The sequence below is a fragment of the Caretta caretta genome, chromosome 7, assembly GCF_965140235.1.
Source record: "Caretta caretta isolate rCarCar2 chromosome 7, rCarCar1.hap1, whole genome shotgun sequence".
NCBI classification, from domain to species: Eukaryota; Metazoa; Chordata; order Testudines; family Cheloniidae; genus Caretta; species Caretta caretta.
In genome coordinates this window covers 78,102,679-78,123,542 of record NC_134212.1, presented here as the reverse complement: position 1 = coordinate 78,123,542, position 20,864 = coordinate 78,102,679, and the positions used below count along the sequence as shown (strand labels likewise).

Sequence of the window (20,864 nt, the reverse complement as noted above, 5' to 3'; positions counted from 1 at the left end):
GTGGCTTTTTACAGAGCATCCCCCCTCGCCCCCGGTAGAGCTGCCATCGAAACTCTTACAATGGCAAACAGCTCAAGCCCCTGTTTGTGGCATTACCCCTTTAAAAGAGTCTTACGTTGCCTGCAGAAGGGAACATTTCAATCCTGTCCTTTAATAAACATTACGGGGGGAGGAAAAATCCGCACAGATACACACAGACGCACACACAGAGAGAGACAGAGTGAGATATGTTTACCACCTCGCCATGGTCACTATTTCTGCCCTGGGGAGTATCTTCTGGGAGGAAATAAAGTTTGGAGCTGGATAAAAGTTGCCGGGTAGTCCTCTCTTCCCACAACAGCTGGAGCTCCGCTATGCAAATCGGATCCTCTGGCTTACATCTTACAAAGAAAAAGTCGCCAAGGGACAAAATTCTTGGTTTGCCTTCAAGGTGGAACTGAAAAGCCTTGTAGAAAATGTAAGGACCGTGCAAACCACACGGAGAGCCGACCCACTGCAGGGAATTAAAAAAAAATCAAGTCAATAAAATAAATATAATCATCATAATAAATAAGACAGGCAATCGTATATAGATCACAAACACACACACAGGCTTAAGGTGGGAATATCATCATCTAAAATAAGGAGTCTGGCAGTACCCAGCAAAGAACCCCCCCCCCACGGGAAAAATAATCATCATCACCATGATAATAATAATCTGTGCCTATGTATGATCAGTGAAGGAATCTATAAAGGGGGGAAATGCCATTTGGGGGTGCAGAGGGGGAAAGTTTGGTGGAAAGTTTGTGGGCGGGGGCCAGAGAGTGGGGGGCTGGGGCTGGGGGGGGGGGGGGGGATCGGAGCAGAGAAGCGGAGGAGAGACGAATACCTGGACTGAGTTGGGCTCCATCTCGGCGTTCTGAATTGATTGAACTCAACATTCTCTCCAAACTTGTTGGCTTGAATGGATTGCATCAGGTCCTGGCAGGGTAAAGCTCTCTCCTCCAGCAGCCAGCCCGAACCCTCAATATAAAACCTGAACCTCGCCTTCCCAGCTCACCCAAAATGACCAGAAAAGCAGCCCAATATTTCTCCTGGCCCCCAATTTCCCAGAGGTGTGGAAAAGACGAGTTTTTTCCCCAATTGCTGCCTGATCAAATTGGCAACATGGGACGGGGCTGAGTCAAAGCATAGGACAAGGGCGGATGGATCAAGGCAAAATTGAGATCTAAAACCTAAAAAAAATATTGCAAAGCTGGGGCCTGTGTGGGGACATGAGTTAATTCCTGCAAAGTCCCAATGATGATGGATAGCATCACCGTTTCATTTTTGATAGGCAGAAAAGCTGCCCTGTTCAGCTGCGGATCTGACAGGACCTGCTTGTATATGTCTAATATAAAGAACGTTTCCTGCAGAGATTCTGGGGCGCAGCTCGTCTTTCTAATTCTCTTTAGCAGATTTGCCTTTATTAGACATGTAGATTTGTTTGATAGTTAAATGACGTTCCCTCACTGTCATATTTTCAAGGAACTTAATCTGTTACATTAGCTGCCTGATGCCTGTTTTCTGTGGGAAAGGAAGAAAGTGGGTTATCGATTATATAAACATATAAATATTAATGCAGTTGTTCGCTTTGGAAAAAAAGACGAGACTAATGAACACACACACACACACACACACACACACACAATCACTGGATTTTGCAAATAATATTGAACGGACAGCTACTGCATATAGGGAATGGAACAATAAACGATGCATGCTAAATCAATAAATGGGAGCAGTGGGTCTTCTCGGAATATGAATTCAGGCTGCTCCCAGATCTGCGTGTGCATACTTTAATTTTGATGTATATACATTAGTACGTGTTTACAATGCTGATCTCTGCCAAGGGCGATCTCAAATCATAATGTGTTTATATAACCAAGTGCTGCAGAAATACTGACTTTAACACACACACAGGAGAGAGCTAGAGCGCTACCTCAGTAATAGTTTGGAACCGGGAGGAGGGGGAGGAGAGGGGAAAAAAATCCATTTGGAAACTAGTTAAATATAACTAGAAATTAAGCTGTTTAAAACCGGGGGCATGAACCGTGAGACAATAAAGGCTTTAAATGTGTATATTTATTGTCCTGGAGCCCTGAAGCATTACGAGGTTTGCATGCAGGGTTATTATGCAAACATTGAGAAACTTAAGAGCGACAGAACAAGAAAAGGGCACAGTGAGCAATGAAATCAAATGGCAAAGCCCAGCACCAATCCAGCCCCTATGTTTTCACCAGCAGTCTTTAGATGCATTTTCGCAGTGTTGATGTAAAATGGTGCACCCTCGCTTTCTCTCTTCTAATGTTATTATATTGGCACCGATCCTACCAAAGTAGGTCTGGCATGTTATAAAGTAAACATGTAATATATGGGAAATAAGGTCTGTACAGTATGACAGTTGAAACCTGATCTGTGATAAAATTACAGGATGTTGAAATTACTAGTAAGCTATTTTTAACGCTTTCGCAACATTTCACCTCTAGTCACAGCGTCTAGCTGAAACAGGATTACTCTAATGAAAATTATATTCACATGGTTGAAGTTAATAGTTTGGGGGGGGGGGAACTAGGGGTGATAAATGTGGATTCTCAGTGACTAGCGGCTTAGAGCATAGATTTTTTTTTTTACATTTTCTTAATGCAGGCGCTCATTTCGGTAAGATTAGAGTATTTAACATTATCTAAACCTCATTTTAAAAAACGTGCTGAAGTAATAAAAGCAAGATCTAGCTTGTTTCTATACACACAGCGAGAAACGAAAGAAAATGGCAGATACTCAAATTACAATAAGAAATAAAAGCCCATGCCAAAGAACTGAAAGCTGTCGAAAACTATTTTAATAATTTAAACTAATATTACATCTATGCCAGATGTAGGAGGCTATATAACAATTTATACTGTTCTCTTCCATTCTTCAGCATAGCCACGTTAGGTGATCTGTTGGCATCACTCTTTAATGAGCTTTTCTCGAAATTTCATCTGATCATTATAGTATGTAGTGTAGAATATGGGGTTACTGAATTAGAATATGGGGTTACTGAATTAAATGACACTTCAGTGTTGCTTTCTTTTATCATGCAGTAAGTATAGTATACATTTAATTAAATTAACCTACTTTATCCATCTTTAAATAGTATGCCTATTGGTGGCCAGAGGGCATTTAAAGATTGCTTTAACATTAGAGGTGACTGATACGTGTATTAGGCAGTGCACTGTTCTGGTAAGCATCTAGTGTAGTTGAAGTAAGCTTGTTTTAAAGAACTTGGGTTGCAGTATTTTGACAAGATCATATTTAAGATTGACTGAGTCAGTTTCCTGTATAAGCAATGCAGCAGCATTTATGCAGGAAACCTCAATAGAAAGCCTCCGGGCATTCCTCTATTGTATATTAACCTCCCCCCCACCCCCCAATGCACAACGTTTTACAACAGCTGAGCAACTTCTGTTTTGTTTGAAGCTGTGGTCTCCAAGTGTCTATAAGATACTTTATCTAATTAGAAACACTGTATCACTGTCTGTTAAAGGTAGGAGCTCTATAGTACTGCATGCTGCGTAATCCTTGCAGGGAGAAAAAAAAATCTGTGATAAGGTTTTTCTGATGTTAACAATTGCGGTGCAATGCCTTGGATAGTTCTGAAAACCTGCAGTCCTGTAACCAGATTCGTGCTGCAGAGACCCAACCCCAAGGCATAATGATAGCCCGCCCCCAAGAAACTACCTCAAATAAAATTTTGCGTCCAGTTCCGTGAATGGCTTTTAAATGTGTATCTTAAAAATCATGGTATAAATCCACCTCTACTTTACCTTCCCTTAATGTGATGCTTGCTACACACCTGTAAATTATCTCCTCTGCAAATATCCATACAAAGAAAGTTTCAATTAAGATAAGTAGATTGTATTGAAACTGTTCTTTGAAGTAATGTAGTTAATAGCCTGTTTGATTTCTGCTTGTGAAAGAGTAATAACGTGTATTCAAGGCTCCATCAATCACAGAGCAGATGTAAGGCTTCAGACACTGACACCCAGGGGAAAAGCAGCAAACTCCTGCAGTGCAGGGTCTCTCTACTAATGTAAAGTAAATACTCATAACAGATTGAATGGTGTAGGAAGACAATCCATTCAGGACAGTTATAATCATGAAAGCAATTGCTTTATTTATCTATCAAAGCCTGTAGCCAGGCTTTTCTGAATATAAAAGAGGAGTGAAATAAGCAGTTTGGGGTGTTTATATTCCCAGCCATTTCTAGTGTGTTTCCTGGTCTGAGATTGAGTCACCTGCAGCCACACGCCTCTAGTACTGCTTTTCCTGCCATATGTATATATATAACACACACAGATATACATTTTTTAAAAAGTCCTGTGTCATCTTTTTAGCTGGTTTCTTGGAGGTGGGGCGGGGGGGGGATAGCTGGAGGGGGGAATGTTATTCAATGTGTCTGTGAACCGTTTCATAAAGGAACTGGCGGATTAAGTTAGTTGCAAAACCAGCAGTGAAACAATTAGGGGACCTTCATCTGTAATCAACACTGTCATAAAAAGTACAGTGTGCAGAAATTGGACCTTCCTTGGAAAGTGCAAGTGTCCCGCCCTCCTTTCTTTCTCCCCACTTTTTTCTTTGTTATTATTATTTTGCAAGAGAACTGAAGCATTTTTGACCTTGACTTCAATAATACTTCATGTTTTAGTACTTTAGTCAGCGGTTTATCTACTAATTGCTACACACTACCGCATGTGGCTTGAATCTGCAATTGCAGCCTTCTTTTATTGGTGAGCGAACGCCTTGAGAAAGCCTGGAGACTCAAGCCGGCTGTGCGCACCCCCCCGCCCCCCTTCCTTTCGCTGCTAGGAGCTGCTTATTTTTCCAGCGACACAAGAGACCAGAACAGAAAGAAAGCAAATTGTCCCGTAATCTCCATCCACATGTCAGACACGTCAGTGGGTCCGATCGGGGGGAGCATAAAGAGAAAAGAAGAGATGTTGGGGGTAGCCAGGGCCTTTGGCAGACTTAATGCAGTGATTGTAATCCTACTGGCATGGCTCCTTTCGCGTGTGCGGGGCTGTGTTTACAAGGAGGCGCTAAACCATTGTTCAGACCCGGAGAATCTGTTCCTCAGCAGCGACGTTTCTCTGTAATGATCTTCGATCTGAAGCGCTTCTCCCTCCCTTTCGCCCCCCCCGCCCAAAAGACCATCTGGGCAGATGCGCGGACTGGGGAATTTGTAAGCTTGATCACAGCTGATAATAGGATGTGCTTTACAAGCCAGTCCCTCTCCGCAGCAGTTACATTCCAGCCCTGGAAAAAAAGACTCAAACCGCTGTTCTTATTAATGACTATTATTACGGCAGGAGTATTTACATCATGAGCCAACATAACCCAGGGTTATGCTAATGAGAGGCAGCAACAAGTCTATTGGTTAAGGGGAAGAAATCAGACAGGTTACTCTGGTCATTGCTTTTCTTGCGACTCCTAGCGCTCAGAGTCTGGGTAGCAGCGGGGCTGTGTTTTGGTTGGTTTGTGTTTTTGATCTTGTTTTATTATAGAGTTTATTTGTCGTAGCCAGCCTAGTTCTCCAGTAAACTGCTATTTTAAGACACTTACAGCTTCATGGAAACATAGCCTTTAGTGGCTGTTAATTGATCCAAAAGGAGTTTTTAAGATTTTTTTAAAACTCTCTTGCACTGCAAGCTTTAAGGGGGTCAGAGGATATCTTTTACTATGTCTTCATACAGCCCCTGGAACAATGGGGCTCTGATCCGAACTGAGGATTGTGCTTGTCATTGCCATATGAATAATAGAAAATAATACACTTTACGATGCAAGCTTTGGAGGGCAGAAATGTCTTTATCTTTGTGTTTTGTAGGGGAGCCAAGCTCACTGTTGATGTTTACTAATAATAAACTTTTCTATAATTCCAGTTGGCTGGTTTTGAATTAGCCAGCATGGGGAAGAGGTCTTTCTGCTTTATACTCTGTGTGTGGCTTTTGTTTCCTGGCCAGGGATGCCTTTTTAAAGTTTAAATATAACGTTTTTTAAGAGGCGAATTCTGCTCTCTAAAGTGCAGGATGCTCCCCTGGAAGTCCATGAGTACCTTTGTGTGCATATCCACAGGCAAAACTTGCCCCAGTGGTTCTGATGTGGCAAGCACTTACGCACATGCTAAACTTCAGTGTCACATTGCCATTGGCTTCAATGAAACTATTCACATGCATTAAGTTAAGCACATGCCTAAGTGCTTGCAGGATCAGAGTCTGGGTGAGGGCAAATGTATGATGCTTTTGATTATATTTGGTTTAGAAATAAGTGTTCCATGTTTAAAATCACATGTTGTGCACATGAAGTACATTGCTTAGATAAAATGTAGTGTATTGTTTTATTTGTGCCAACAACTAGAACTCTGAGCATCTCAGTCTTGGATTGCAGGGTACTGCAGGAATTGATGGGGGTGATGTTTGTTTATGGCTCTCATTCATCTAACGCTGGCCTGAATTAATACCTTAGCACAGTGCTAGAGGCTGCTGGTCTGTTGGAGGTCCCATCCTTTGAAAACTGAGGTTCTGCCCACTTGTGGTCAGTAAACTATAGACACTAGTGATGGAGGGAGGCACCGAGAATGGGCTAAGGACCCAGGATGTTCTGAGGTTGCTTTCTAGGAGTAACTGTAAGGCACGGATGATGCTGATCACCTGTAGGTTGTTGTTATTGGTGTTGAACAATAAGGAGCCATTTCTCCAAATCAAAGAAGTTAGAATTAAAAATAGGAGTGTGTACCTGGGCTTTCAACAAGAAGGGATGATACTGATGTGAAAGGTAGGTGCAGCCCTTGGGTTCCAAGTATGCTCACAACAATTATGCACCTATTAGATCATCCAGTTCATGCTCCCCCAATTTAGCATATACTGCCTAAGTAAATTCCCTCTGTGGCACTAAATCAAGACACTGAACATTCCCAAAGCTCTACTTGTAAAAGGAGGTGGTTGCCTCAGGTGACTTGGACTGATTCCAAGTTGGGCAAGTTGGTATTATGCCTACCTAAATTCCCCTGTAGTTTCGGTTGGATACAATATTATTCATTCCCTGTCCAGCTTTTTGTAGTGTTGCCGTGCCCTCATTCCAGCTTCTGATCAGTGAGGAAGGTTTGGTTTCCAGGAATAGGTCTGGGAGAGAAATGAACTGACACCGATACACGATACTATAGTCTCATCAATTTATTGAAAGGAGGCACATCTTTAAGCAGAGCTATTTGATGACAAAACCAAAACGCACCTTATAACTCATAGATCTAACATACCGGAACTCTGGTAAAAAGTTCTGTGTTCAAATGGCCATCCCGAAGGTTTCTCTATCCCACTACTTCAACAGATGGGTAACTCCATGTTCTAACTCCTCTGCATGACTGTCACTCACAGTCATCACCCTCCAGTTCCCAGACCCAGGCATCAGGAAATGCCACATGAGCTGTGGGCCAAAATGACAGGCTTTGTTCTCTGCAGGTTTATCTCCAGCTGTTTGACAAAACAAAAGGAAGCCCCCTGGAATGTAGTGATTCTCTCTTTTAAAGATAATCAAAACCCTTGTTTGGAAATAGGCCTTTCCAAAGCAAGGAGTCTGGCCTTTGGTCTACCCGCTGGTAAGGAGGATCTCCTGTGATGACTGAGGGCCCTTTGCCAAACTTGCTTTCTCCACAGCCCCCACAAGATTCAGGGAAGGAAGGAAGGTCTTGGAGTAAATGCACTGGATTGGGATTCAGGAGACCTGAGTTTTGTTCTCAGACCTGCCACACACTTCCAATGTGACTGGGACAAATCATTTAATTTCTCTCTGCCATTGGTAAAATGGGGATACTATTCCCCTTCCTCACAGGGAGGGCTGAGAGGATGCATTAATGAATGATTGTGGTGCACTCAGATACTAAGGTATTGGAGGCCAAATAAGTATCCACACAGATAGCAGCAGTGGCCATATTAACTTGACCAGAACTTTGCAACCTTGTCTCTTATATATGGACTTTGCCAATGTGATTCCTGTCATTGTCATGGCTAGGCTAGATTGTTGTAATGAGTTCTGCATGGGGCTGCACCCTGAAACCACTTGAAAACTTCATGTGGTGCAAAATGACACTGGTCACTTCAGTGGTGCTTCTCACAGTGAGCATGCTATACTTGTTTCATGAGCTGCACTGGCTTCCAATTTACTCACCAGGGAAATTCAAAGCATTGGTTTTAACCTACAAAGCTCTAAATTGTTTGGTTCCTGCACACTTCTATGACCCCCTCTTTCCTTATATCGTGCATCTGGTGCTCAGTCTAACAGCCTTTTGGCTTAAATAGGAGGGGGCTGGAGGCCGGGCACTTTCAGTGAGGGGTCCTTGAACATGGTTCTTGCTTCCCCTGTTGTTTTTCTAGAGACCAAGACCTGCAGGTCACACTGGAGAGCTTTTCCACTTTCCCAGGTTGTGAGGTTATTTGGGGGAAGAGTTGAGTCGATAGGGAAAGTGATAGGAAAGCTCAGATGTGGGGATTTAGTTGGGAGCTTTAGTGTTGGACATTTGGATAGGCACGTTTCAAGGAAGTCGAACATATATAAACATCATGCTTTCATTTTTATTCCATATAGCTCTCTCTTATGTGGATCTTACATGGACAAAGTGGGAGAACACCTCTCACTCTCATTTGAATTGCATATACCTGCCACTTTTTCTGCTAGAATCTGGTGCTTGTTACTAGTAAGTGTTGCCATCTTAAAGGGGCGAGAACATTTCTTAAAGGGGAAGGAGATAATGCAAGTGAGGGAGATGTGGTTTTTAAATCCCTTTGAAGAACTGTGTGTGTGTGTTAATTTTGCCCACAGCAAACTTCTAGCCAGTGTAACTTGCATTTCTGCGGCATTTCACCCTAGATCTCACTGACCTTGGAAGATTTATTGGGGTTATAGTAAGAGAGATAAATTAGGCTTGGACAATTGTTAGAAGGTATTTGGCACAAATAGGTTTTTATTTGGTTATTTGTTTTACTTCAGGCAGGTTGATCTTCTTGTTCCTATCAATATTTCTTCAAACAAATCCAAAGTAATTTGTGAGCACTGCAAGAAAACCCCAACTCTCCATCCATGTTTGAGTTCTTCTGACTCCTTTGCATTATCTAAGTGCAGTAATGCAATAAGCCTAGAAACTTGTTCTACATTCTGATCTGTTGGATTGAGTCTCCTTCAAGCCTCTCTTGCTGTGGAGCATCTGCCAAAGATCAAAGCCAAGGACCAGCCTCGATAACATCTCCAGATTTTGGGAAAGTTCAGCTCCAAAATTCACAGCTGATCCCATTTCTATAAAAGGTTAATCCAAAATAACATCTCCAAACACCTTCAAATGTGGGGTTGGCCCAAATGTTATTGGAGTTTTATCTTTCAGGATGCAGACCCTTAATGGCAGATTTAATGCCAAAAGTGTAATGTACTGTATTGTATTCTAATTTAACATACACAAATAGCCATACCTTTACATGAATGCATGCACTCATGGATGAAAAATGTGAATACCCAGTATCAGATTATTTTGCTATAGCATTTTCCCGCATAGATCCCTCTAGCATTTTCTTTTCATTGTGTCAGATTAAAAAGCTGTCTTTTTAGAAATCAAAAATGTTCAGAGCATTGCCAAATTGAGTTTTTGGAAGGCCCTCTTAAAGGGATACCATCAACCTGAAAAATTACACACTTCTCTGAAAATGCAATACTTACCAGCAGGCCAGATAGTGATACTCATCTGCGATACTCCTCAAGTAGACCCATTGATTTAAATAATAGTTATTAGTAACCCCTAAATAACTGTAACTGAAAGAAGGAGGTGAAAACATATGTCTGTCTGTCTGTCTTCCAGTTTGTTTAGGGCCAAATTGTGGCTCAGCTGGCACCGGGGCTACATCTTTCCATCCCATCAGTACCTGCATTACCGGTAGCAATGTGAGCGGGGTGGAGGATCTTCGTAGGTGGGAAGGAATGGGTGGACTGAAGTGGAACTGGAGAGGGTTTTGGCTCTGCCATTCCAAAATGCAACTAGCATAGCTGTGCCAGTACACTGGGGAACATATGCTGAGCTGAGTTGAGACCCGGGGCAGTTGACTCCCACCCTGGAGCAGCAGGGGAACGGGGAGGGAGGTTGTGATTTTCTGAGCTGATAGTGACAGTGTCTTTTTAACCAACTCTATTTGTTCTTATGACTGTAGACATCCTGTTTAAGTTTAAAATGTATTTAACATTTCAAATGTGGTATCAATAGCATCTGTCATGATGCTGTAGAACATTTATTCCCAGTAACAAGAGAATATATATTCATCATTGCTCTGCTGGCATACGTTATATAGACTTTTTTTCCAAACTCCATACACTTAAATAGTTTGTTTATAGCAGGAATTTAAATTCCATGTATAACCAGAAGTTGGATTTTGTCCTGCAGGCACTGGCTACATTTCTTTGTATGAATATTTTGTAACTTTCTCTGGACAGAAGAAATTTGCAAACTGTTGTAATGTTTCTGCACTTTCCTTTGGACATTCCAGGCTTTTACTTAAGCTTCTCATAAAAGGCTATTTTCAAAGGGGGAGGGGAGGGGGAGAGAAACTACAGTGCAATGAGTCAATAAAGTAATGCAAAACCATAAAACATAGCAATGATAACGGAAGATCTGTAGATTACATGAGGGAAATAAGATAGGGTACAGACAGCGTAGTAGCTGGAACTGAATACATAAAAGCCAAAATAAGACTGTTTATTAAAAACAGTCAAAGTTGAACCAAAAAGCATTTAAAGTGTAAATTTATTTTCATGGCTTACAATTAAAAATATTTGTGGTTAGGAATGGTAGGAGACAGGAAACAATTTTAAATGGAAGTCTTCTAAGCCCATTTTTATACTTAGAATGAAACCCAGCCGAGATACAATCCTAAGCCTTGTATGTTTGCATGTGTGGAGAGAGCTTTATTTCATTTATTTATTTTCTGGTTAGAGCATTGCTCTCCCAGGGATTTAAATTGTGGAGGAGCTTTGGGGAAAGTGCTCAGTTTGTTAGATCAAGGAACAATCAAGCTCCTGAGCACATCAGGCCAGAGAGAAGGGCATGATCCAAACCACACATTTACTTGATTGGGCATTGGGCCACGTGCTGTGTCATGGAATTCTTCAGATCACAGTATCAAGCACTGAAAATTCATGAGTCAGGCTCCCCCAAAATATGATTGTTTGTTTTCCCATGTTATGATTTTTAAGCCAGACAAGTACATTTAGCATTCCTTTTATTTACCCTCTCATTTTTGAGCCTTTAGGCATCATGTTTTCCAGTTTTTCTCTGTAACCAGGAGAACTAAAAATTTACTTTTCTAAAAACCATGAATGCTGAGATTCTCATATATAGTTACATGACTTCCAGAGCTGGGACTTTAAGAAAACCACTGAACATTGTGACACTCGAGCTTAAATAACGAGAAGCTGGCAATTTTGCAGCATACATGGAAGTTTCTAAACTGGCAGAGTTGTTGGATGTTCAAAGCCCATAAGAACAGATATATGTCACCATTCTGAGTATGTGAACCCCTTAATATGGGCTGGACCCTCAACAGTTTAACAAACTGTTTACTTAGCCCTATGCAAAAATTAAGCTGGAGTAATCTCCCCATGCTAAATAAAGACCAGTTTCCTACAATAGCACAGGAAGATCACTCAGCTAAAATAAAATTCATGAGGTTTCCACCTGACCAGCTATTAACCAAGGTACACATTTGAGATGTTATTATAGTGGGTTGATGAGTGTTGCTCCAGAGAGACCCATTATGGGCAAAAACACTGGTGACATCAGAGCTATACCTCATAAAAATCAAGTCCCTAAATTACTTGCGAGAGAGATGCGAAAATACAAGTGGGGTTTCAAATGGTGTCAGATATCTTTCTGTCGTACCTTTTTAATACCACAACAGCTCATAGAAACAGCAATATTATCTAAAATATCATTAATAGTTATATAATTATGGTCATGTAATTATATTAACATTATTTTGTTCATACAGCCTGAAAAAATGTGATCAGACAACAGTTCTGAAACAGTGTTATTCAATCAGGTATGACTTGTATACAGGCTCAGAGCACAGACTGCTAGTTATGTAAAATTATGCCTTGTTATGTGTGGTGTTAGTGTGGACGAATGTGAAAAAGAGACAGAGCAAAGGCCACTGAGTTCATTTTATCTTGAGCTGCATGAGCTGAATTGTCACTTCAAAGCCATCACTTTATCCAATAAGCTATCCGAGGCTTTTCTGTTTCTATAACTACAGAAAACATGCAAATTTCCCTACTGAAAATAGTTGCTCTTTCACAAAACCCAGAATAAAACCTCTTCAATGGAAACAATAATAAGTGCAACCAAAAGTTTTTTATTCATAGCTCACAGAAAGGAAGCACGGCTGTTATGGCTTTAAATATCGTTGCGTTTTCTAAATGATGCACAGGAAATATGCACACCAACCATTTCACATCCATCTCCTGTCAAATAATTTACCTCAAACTGTTGTAGTGGACTATATATATATATTCTCCTCTGCCATAGCGACAGCTTGCAGTTGTAAATATCCTCATAAGAATCCCATGCCACATTTACTTAAGTCAGAGGTCAAAACAAGTTGCTATTCTCACTATGCCAGGTTACAATCAGTTGAAGTAAACAAATTGTCTTCTTTCCACTTCATTTTAGCCATAGAGTTTTTATTCCGAGCAAAAGAAATACTTAGTTTTTATGAATTAGGTTGACCAGAGCCGGAAGCATCAGTTATAGTGATCAGATGTTTCCAAGTAGAAAGGCATAGTTCTAGAAATGGGAACAATTCTGGGAGGGAAATATGGGATTCTTTCCTGGTGGAGTTATGATCCAAGCATAGGTTTTCTCTTTCTCACCTGCCCCCAACATGGAGAGCCCAGGAAGGCAGTTCTGATTTCCTTATTAATTTGGAATGTTTTTGCCACAATTTTGTGTGCTGTTGGTGACATTTTCATTTACACCTTCATTTTGGACTGTATTTTCCCTCCAGTTTCCCATTTTTTGTTTACATCATGACATCTGACCTTGTGGTCATTACCGGTGATTCACTCCTGCTTTTGAATCTGTGTGTAGAGCCCTGATTACACTAGGAAATGGACCTGTTGCTGAAAAAGGTTGTCAGCAGTGGGGTGCCCTTGAATTAGTTCTGGAAAGAAATTAAATACCAATGTAGAGAGGACAGAGATGTTTTCAGGCACCAGTGTAGAATGTATGAATGAGACTTGCTTCCACCAAGATGCCAAAGGCTTGCAAGAAACCACTGCTTGCAATGTCTTCATATGCAGTACTTGTACAACATCTTGCATTTACACATAAAAGGGATTTTACAAACAGTGTCTGTAATAGGTGGCTGTCACACCTATGAGCTTAGATCTGGCGGATTGGGTACAATCTACAGTGCTTTATCCCCAGTGGGGACAGGGAGACACAAATGTTGCAAGCTGCAGAACGTAAGTTGGTCCTCAATATCATTCCACAAGGCAATGCCTCACATATGGAAACTATTCAAAAAGCTCCTATTCCCAGCAATGGTGTTAGATGCTAGAGCTCATGACATTTTGTGTGTTAATACCATTATTTTTGCAAAAAAAATTCAGATTTGGGTCAACTGAAACAATTTGTGAGCTTGTGTTGATTTTGACAAACTGTTTTGGTTGGCAAAAGAAAGAAAAATCAGAAGTGTTAAAGGGTTCATTTCAGCATTTCCAAAATGAAATATTTTGACTTCTCATTTTGGAAAGACTTTTTTTTTTAATTTCCCTAAATTTTAATAAAAAATTTGAAACTCAGAATTGAACAAAACGTTTCTTTTTGGAATGTCAGTGGAGCCATGTTGGTCCCATGATATTAGAGAGTCAGGGTGTGGGAAGTAATATCTTTTATTGTACCAGCTTCTGTTGGTGAGAAAGACAAGCTTTTTAGCAACGCAGAGCATGTCTCTCTCACCACCAGAAGCTGGTCCAATAAAAGATATTACCTCACCCACACCCACCTTGTTTCTTTTTGAGTCAGCTGAAATTTGTCAACCTTTTTTCTTAATCACAAATTTCAAAACATTTGAGTTTCATGTTGACCCAAAGCATTTTTTTCTTTTAGATTTTTCATTTTGGTACATAAACTGAAAAAGTGGTGGTTTGCACAGCTTTACTGGGCATGATGAGTTACATGCTTCTGAGTCACAGATTATACTATACAGCAAGCACAATGGCTGTAGAATTGATCCCACTGTGGCCACCAGTTGGGTTTGAACTTGACCAGCAGTACTAAAGCCTGATCCAAAGTCCATTGAAATCAATGGCAATCCTCCTATTGACTTCAAAGCGCTTTAGATTAGGCCCTAAAAGCATGAGCCTTTACTACTTGAGCTTAAGGACTGAGTTCTCGAGCTGGCCACTGTAGAAAACTCTTTTGGAGAACAGTCAGTGGGGGACAAAGAACCACTACTCCTGTTGCGAGTATCAGCTATAAGGCATTCCTTGTATGGAAGCACCAGAACTAATCAGCTTTGATTTATGACAAATATCCACCTACTTTGAGAGTTGACCAGTGCACTCTGTATATTTTCTTTAAGTCACTACTGTGGCCTTTTATTTGTTCATATGTGCACCCAAGTACTTGGGCCCACTGTGTCTGAGGCTTTAATAGTCAACATAAGTGCTATCTAAGGGAACAGCTCAGCTTATGCTCACTGAATAGCTCTTATTCACTCAAGTAGTCCATTTGACTTTAGTGAGACTACTCACATGAATATGCATAATAGTTGTAAAATTAGGTTAACAAACAGATTGTTCCAGTTCTCAAAGGGAGGTAGATGCAGGAGTTTGGATCTCTGTAAGCTCTTATATAAGTATGGCATGTAAGGTATTATCCTATTCAAAGCACATGTTTCTCCCTTTTTCCAAAATTAATCTGTGTCTATACTTTGAAAGCCACTGGTTTTCAAACATAGCTTTCCTCTTTGCCATGGTGAGAATGGATATTCCCCTGGCATGGGCGGAGCCAAACACCCACTGTAATACAGTATGGTAGACAGTAGGTCCAACAAGAGTCTGATGCCTCTTTCTTACAAACAGGTGACCTTGGTTGAACCAGTCAACATCAGCAGGATGATAGTGTTCCGCCATGGTTAAGGGGGGTGAGGAGCTGTGTTTGACAACCAATGTCAAATCTGGTTCTGTTTGTAATAAGAGACAAGGCTTAAATGTCTTTCAGTCCTCATGGGCTGTTGTGGTGAAGATTTATTTTCCATAAGAAAGGACACTCCGTTGGAATCAAATACCACTTAAATATTAAACACATGACTAACCTTACTGCTTGGAGTAAATTAATTAAATCAAAAATAGGAACATATGGGACCCCCCCGATCTGCCCTTTTAAACTACACAGTGTCAGTGCTGAGAGACGAAACAAGAAAAGTCAAACATGTACTCCTAATAGGAATCACAATTTTCATAGGGAAATCCCAAGGAAAGATATGGGGAAGGTGGAGGAGTTCAGGACTCTCCATATGAGAACAATATTGTGCTGCCCTCAGTTTATACTTGTCTTGTACTCAAAACCATCTCAAGGAGATCATGTTTAATACAAAGGTATAGTTAATTCTACGTTATTGCTGGATGAATAGCCTGTGGTTGGTTGCAACTGATCTGGTCGTGTCTTCCTTTTATTCTTAGCCAAAGCTTTAGAGTCCGTTTCTGTCTATGGCATGTCTATGACCCCCATTTGTCCGGCAAGCGAGTACCTCACAGTGTTTCACATATCTATCCTCAAAGCACCCCTGTGAGGTAAGGCAGTGCTATTATTCCCCTTTTACAGATGAGGAATGGAAGCAAAATGACTTGCCCAAGGTTTTTAGAAGCAGGGAAATGAACCCAGGCCTCTTCAGTCCCAGGATAGTGCTCTAACCACTGAACTTCACGGGAGTTTTGCTTGAAAAAGGACTTCAGGATCTGGCCCAGAATGAAGGGGTAACTAAACCAAAGGCAAATGTTGATTTGGCACCTGCCCCCCACCCCAAAATCACCAGGTTATATTCTGCATGTGCTGGGGAATGGACTCAATAATCTACTAGCTCTTTTCTATTCCCGAGTACTATGATCCCAATGGCAGGATGATTGATTGACATTGCTGTGCCTTTCACTAAACCTTAGTTAGAACCAGGTTGACATGCCTGGCTATTTTAAATAGATTTTTAAACACATCATTTACCTAATAAATACCAGAGACTGTGCAGAAATAATTTTCCATTCTACTGGTTCATGTAATCTTGTCAAATTAAACCACTGGAAGTGAAATGAAATTGATTTGTAAATCCAGCTCTGCTAAACATACTATGCTCTCCAACTACTGTTTGTATGGGACAGTAGTTATACCAAGGAAAGAATCTTCTGTTTCCTCTTTTGTAACTTATTTCTGTTCTTACTGAAGAGGATTTTAGGCACTTTCCTAGGGACAGAAGGGTCTTTGAACTCTAGCCACTATGGGTCCAAGCCTTTGGGGGATGGTGGACTCTCTGTAATCTTCTGGAGAGACAGATGCTCTGGGTCGTCTTGATTATACCTAACCTGATTTAAACTGCCCTGGGTATCCTGCAATGATACAGTTGCCTATGTGCCCACATTTAAAAGGAAAGGCTAGAGGAGGTAGTCAAAGGACAATGTTGAATAAGGAGACCCCATCAGAAGAAACCTTGTTTATTTTGGGAACCCAGTGGAAAGGCATCTTTGAGTCAGTAACTTCTACACAAGAAAAGTCATAGGAATGATTTAGGGGACAATTTTTAAAAATGACTAGTGATTTTTGAGTGATTCACCTGAGATATCTTAAAGGGGTTGGACTTTCATAAAGTGTTGAGTACTCATGGTCTGAAAATTAACAACTCTTAAAATATCTCAAGTTCACCACCTAACAGTTGAGGCACTCAACTCACTAGACACTTAGGAAAATCTTAGTCTAGACGTACTTGAAATGTTATGATGAAGGTGAGTGGCTCTGTGCAAGCATCTATGGGCAGTCACAGACCTCACTGAAGCTGATGAGCTTGTTAGCCCCTGCCATTCAGGATCAATGCAGGAAAAATTAAATGCCCCTTTAAGTGATTGGCTTCCATTGTTTCATCTCTGTCCAAAGACTAGACTGTATATAAAGGCAGGGGCTGATGTATAGTTGGTGGAGCTGTGTGTCTGTGTCAGAAGCAGTAAGAAAGCCAGGAGACAGGAAGAGAACCACATGTAGTGTGCCCTTGAAAGAAAGCCCCGAGAGAGAGGTTTTTGGGTAGAGTGCTAGCTAGAAAAGCAGGATTGGAATTTTGAGCAAGGAAACTGCCTCTTGTTGCTTCATCCCCTACTGTTTTCAGAGAAACAGGACATGGTGTATTTTCCCTCTAAATAAATTGGATTGCATTAAAGAAATGCCTGACTCCATCATCAGTTTCTTCTCCTAGCAGGAGCAACCTGCAAGACCCTGAATACTGGCTAATCTCTTGGGCCAAAAAGGGTAGCAAACTTTCTTCCAGTGAAGATAAAATGAACTTTAATGGCAAATCAGCAAGTTCTCTGTTAAGGTGTTTTGTCTCTGAGTATGTTCCAGTCCCGGAGACAGATGATCTTGTTTTGGACTTCATAAATATATATTATAATTAATTAGTATGTTGTCTTTCCAGTATGGCATCTTTGTATCTTACCCTTTACACTGCATTACTCAATCTAGTGGACCAGAATCATCCCCACTATAACTACACTCTTCTAATCTCTGAAGCCAGTGGAATTACGCTAGGGAGGAGCTTGGCCAAATATTTTTAGAATTGCCCTCACTTTCTGGAATACTGATATGCTTCCCTGTCTCACGGAGGAAAGAAATTCCATAGACAACCTCCATCAATTTCAACGCATTCATTGTTTAAAAAAACCGATCAAAATGAATCCAACTTTTCAGGGTGAAATATATTTGTCTAAGATTAATTTTCATAATTCTTTTCTTTGTTAAATTTAAGCCAGATCAAATTTGTCCTTGCAAACTATACATCTTGACATGTGGTGTCACAAATATTATGGAAGACTTATCCCAACAGATGGCCTGATCTCATACTCAAAGTAAATGGTAAAATTCCCCTTGATTTTATCGTGTGCTGGGCCAGGTTCATAGTCAGCAAGGTTCTTCTGAGACGTATCGACTCTTTTTCTAATGGGAACGGTACAGTACATTTAATTTGATTTCACTTTGTATCATTTATCTGAGTGGGACTGGATTCAGTTAGGTTTTGATTATTTTATTTGAAACTAAAATACTCCAGAACTGCCATCAGCACTTAGAAACCAAGATGTTGAAAAATGTTGCACTTACAGTCACTGTTCTCTCTAAACTGTGCGCATGCGCACACAGGTCCTAAACCCCGCGCACACGGCAAAACACCGCACACACAAAGATTTTCACAGAAGTACAATTTGCACAGGAGAAAGTTTTTGCACACGCGGCCTGTCAAAAATTTGCACAGAAGAAATTTTTTGCACACATGGACTGTCAAAAATTAGGGGGAACATTGCTTACAGCTCTTCTATGGCTTAGGATGCAAAAACCCTAGTGTAGAGGCAGTTGCACCAGCAAAAAAGGTCCTTTGGCGGTATAGCTTACTCCCTTTAAGAACTGGTAAAAGCTATTGGCAAAATAACGCTCTGCAGAGGGGGCTTGCTGGTATATTTCTACCAGTATATCTCTACTGGCAAACCCCTTCAAATGTAGATAAGGGCCTTTGGTTGGGCATAATTTAACTACCACCGTTTAGTGTACTTTGGAAGTGAGGCATGTCTTGAGGAGCTTTTGGGTATTATATTTAATTAAGGTCCTGATTAAAAGTTCTGCTTAAAGATAACAAACCTTGTTGTTTAGAAAAGCATAGGGGATTCCCCTGGAGCCCTGACCAACATTCCTTCACCTATTGTAGAACATTATTGATTAATCAAAGGGAATGCTCACAGCCATTGCTTGATAGATAACGGCTTTGGCATTTGCCTGCGTCTAAGTATCTACTACTTTATTGATATGTTATTTATTTCTTTGTTAAGTAGTGTTGGATGTTTAGTTATGTGAAACAAAAGTGCAAATACCGTGGCTAAAAGCTACGGGAAGGTCTGCACAGAGCTAAAATCCAAGAATGAACTTTAAAAAAAAGTTGTATTTTAACAAAAGATGGTGTTATATTGTTATCTAGATGATACTGATGCCTCTGTGCCACATTCACACTGATTTGAAATTGTCTGCAAAGTAAAGGACTGTTTACTTATTTGAGATTTTTAATAAAGTTTACATGAAAGGCATGTCTGTATTACCCTGGGCAGCTGAGCAGTTAAAATAAGTCAAACAGAAACATTAGCAAACTTATTGTTTGCTCACAGCAACAGATCCCCAAACATTAGCTCCCAACAAACCTCATCTTTCCCCAAACCCAGATTTTGGTATCCCCCACTCATACTGTGTAGGACCTTACTCCAGGAGAGAGCTGGTCGAAAAGTTTCAGTTGAAACTGTTTTTCAATGGAAAATTGGGTTTTTGAATAAACACTTCATTTTGCAAACAGTGTCTGCTTTCCACAGAAAATGTCTAGATTTAATTGAAAACCAAAAAAACATTTTGGTCAAAACTGGCATTGGATCAAACATTGTTGGTTTTGCGGCTAAAAAAAAAATAATCAAAATTTTCTGATGAATTGTAAGCCCTTAGGGGCATGTCCCATCTACTGTTTGTACAGTGTCTAGCACAATGGGGCCCCATTCTTTGCTGGCCCTTAGGATCTGCCATAAACATGGTTATTAAATGGAAAAAATATGAAGTAGGTTCAGATGAAGGCAGGCTCTATAGCTGAGGGCCCTTCGTGAATTAAACTGAGCAGAGTCTGGCGTGAATGCCTCAGCTGATCTGAATTATGGCAGATGGGCAGGGCAGGGGGAGAAAGCGATCTCTCAATCAGGTAGCTCCTAAGCCATAGAGGTTTTGTCTGGACTAGAAAAACCAGTTGAGTTTAGGTGAGATTTAACTAACACATGCTAGCAAAGCCAGCCTACATCTAAACAGAGGGAAACATTTTGTAGCTTGATTTTAGCTGGTTGAGGTGCAGCCTTGGACCAGCTAATTACAGCTACAAGGTATTTCCCTGCATCTAGGAAAGGAAAAAGGTCATACTTAGCTAGCACATGCTCTATGAGCCGGCCTAAACTCAGTCACTTTTCCTACTCAAGACAAAACCTCAAAGATCATAGATTAAAAATCAACATATTAAATTCCACCCAGAAATCAACAGGCAGCCAGTGCAGATAAGGTTTAAGATTTATTGTGCCTTTTAATAATCCCTTGTTGTTTACAACATTTTTAGAAAGCCCCATACATTACATCAAATGTACCATAAAACAATCTACCTAGCCTTAAAACAAAACAGTCACCTCATGACCCCAGCTGCCCCTTACAGATCATGAACACAACTATAACATATCAGAAATATCCCTCCTGTTCTCCCCAGCCATCAAATAACTTCCACCTCCAACAACTGCCCTAAACAACCCCCACCAAACCACTTCCCCAAGAAAAGCACTGAAGACAAGAACACTTGCAGCATTTGCTTGGTATTCAATTTATTTATTGTTTGGTTGCTACTAATTTAGGATATTCCTTTAATCAGTGATTCTCAAACTTTCATACTGGTGACCCCTTTCACACAGCAAGCCTCTGAGTGCGACCCCACCTTATAAGTTAAAATAAATTTTTATGTATTTAACAC

At 40.6% G+C, this 20,864-nt stretch overlaps 1 protein-coding gene across 2 annotated transcripts in view; it reads right to left on the bottom strand.

Annotated features, from left to right (window-relative positions):
* The window catches only part of ARID5B (AT-rich interaction domain 5B), a 191,826-nt gene that overhangs the window by 144,589 nt on the left and 26,373 nt on the right, over nucleotides 1-20,864 (bottom strand). The window contains exons 1-2 of one of the 2 annotated variants that reach the window (XM_048858417.2): nucleotides 869-1,265; nucleotides 239-493 (exon numbers count right to left, since the gene is read on the bottom strand). The exons of the other annotated variant lie outside the window; for it this stretch is intronic. Of the exons in view, the coding sequence (XP_048714374.1) occupies nucleotides 239-493; nucleotides 869-889 (276 nt within the window). The 5' untranslated portion in view covers nucleotides 890-1,265. Of the gene's footprint in view, nucleotides 1-238; nucleotides 494-868; nucleotides 1,266-20,864 lie in introns of those variants that run through there. 2 annotated transcript variants of the gene reach the window in all.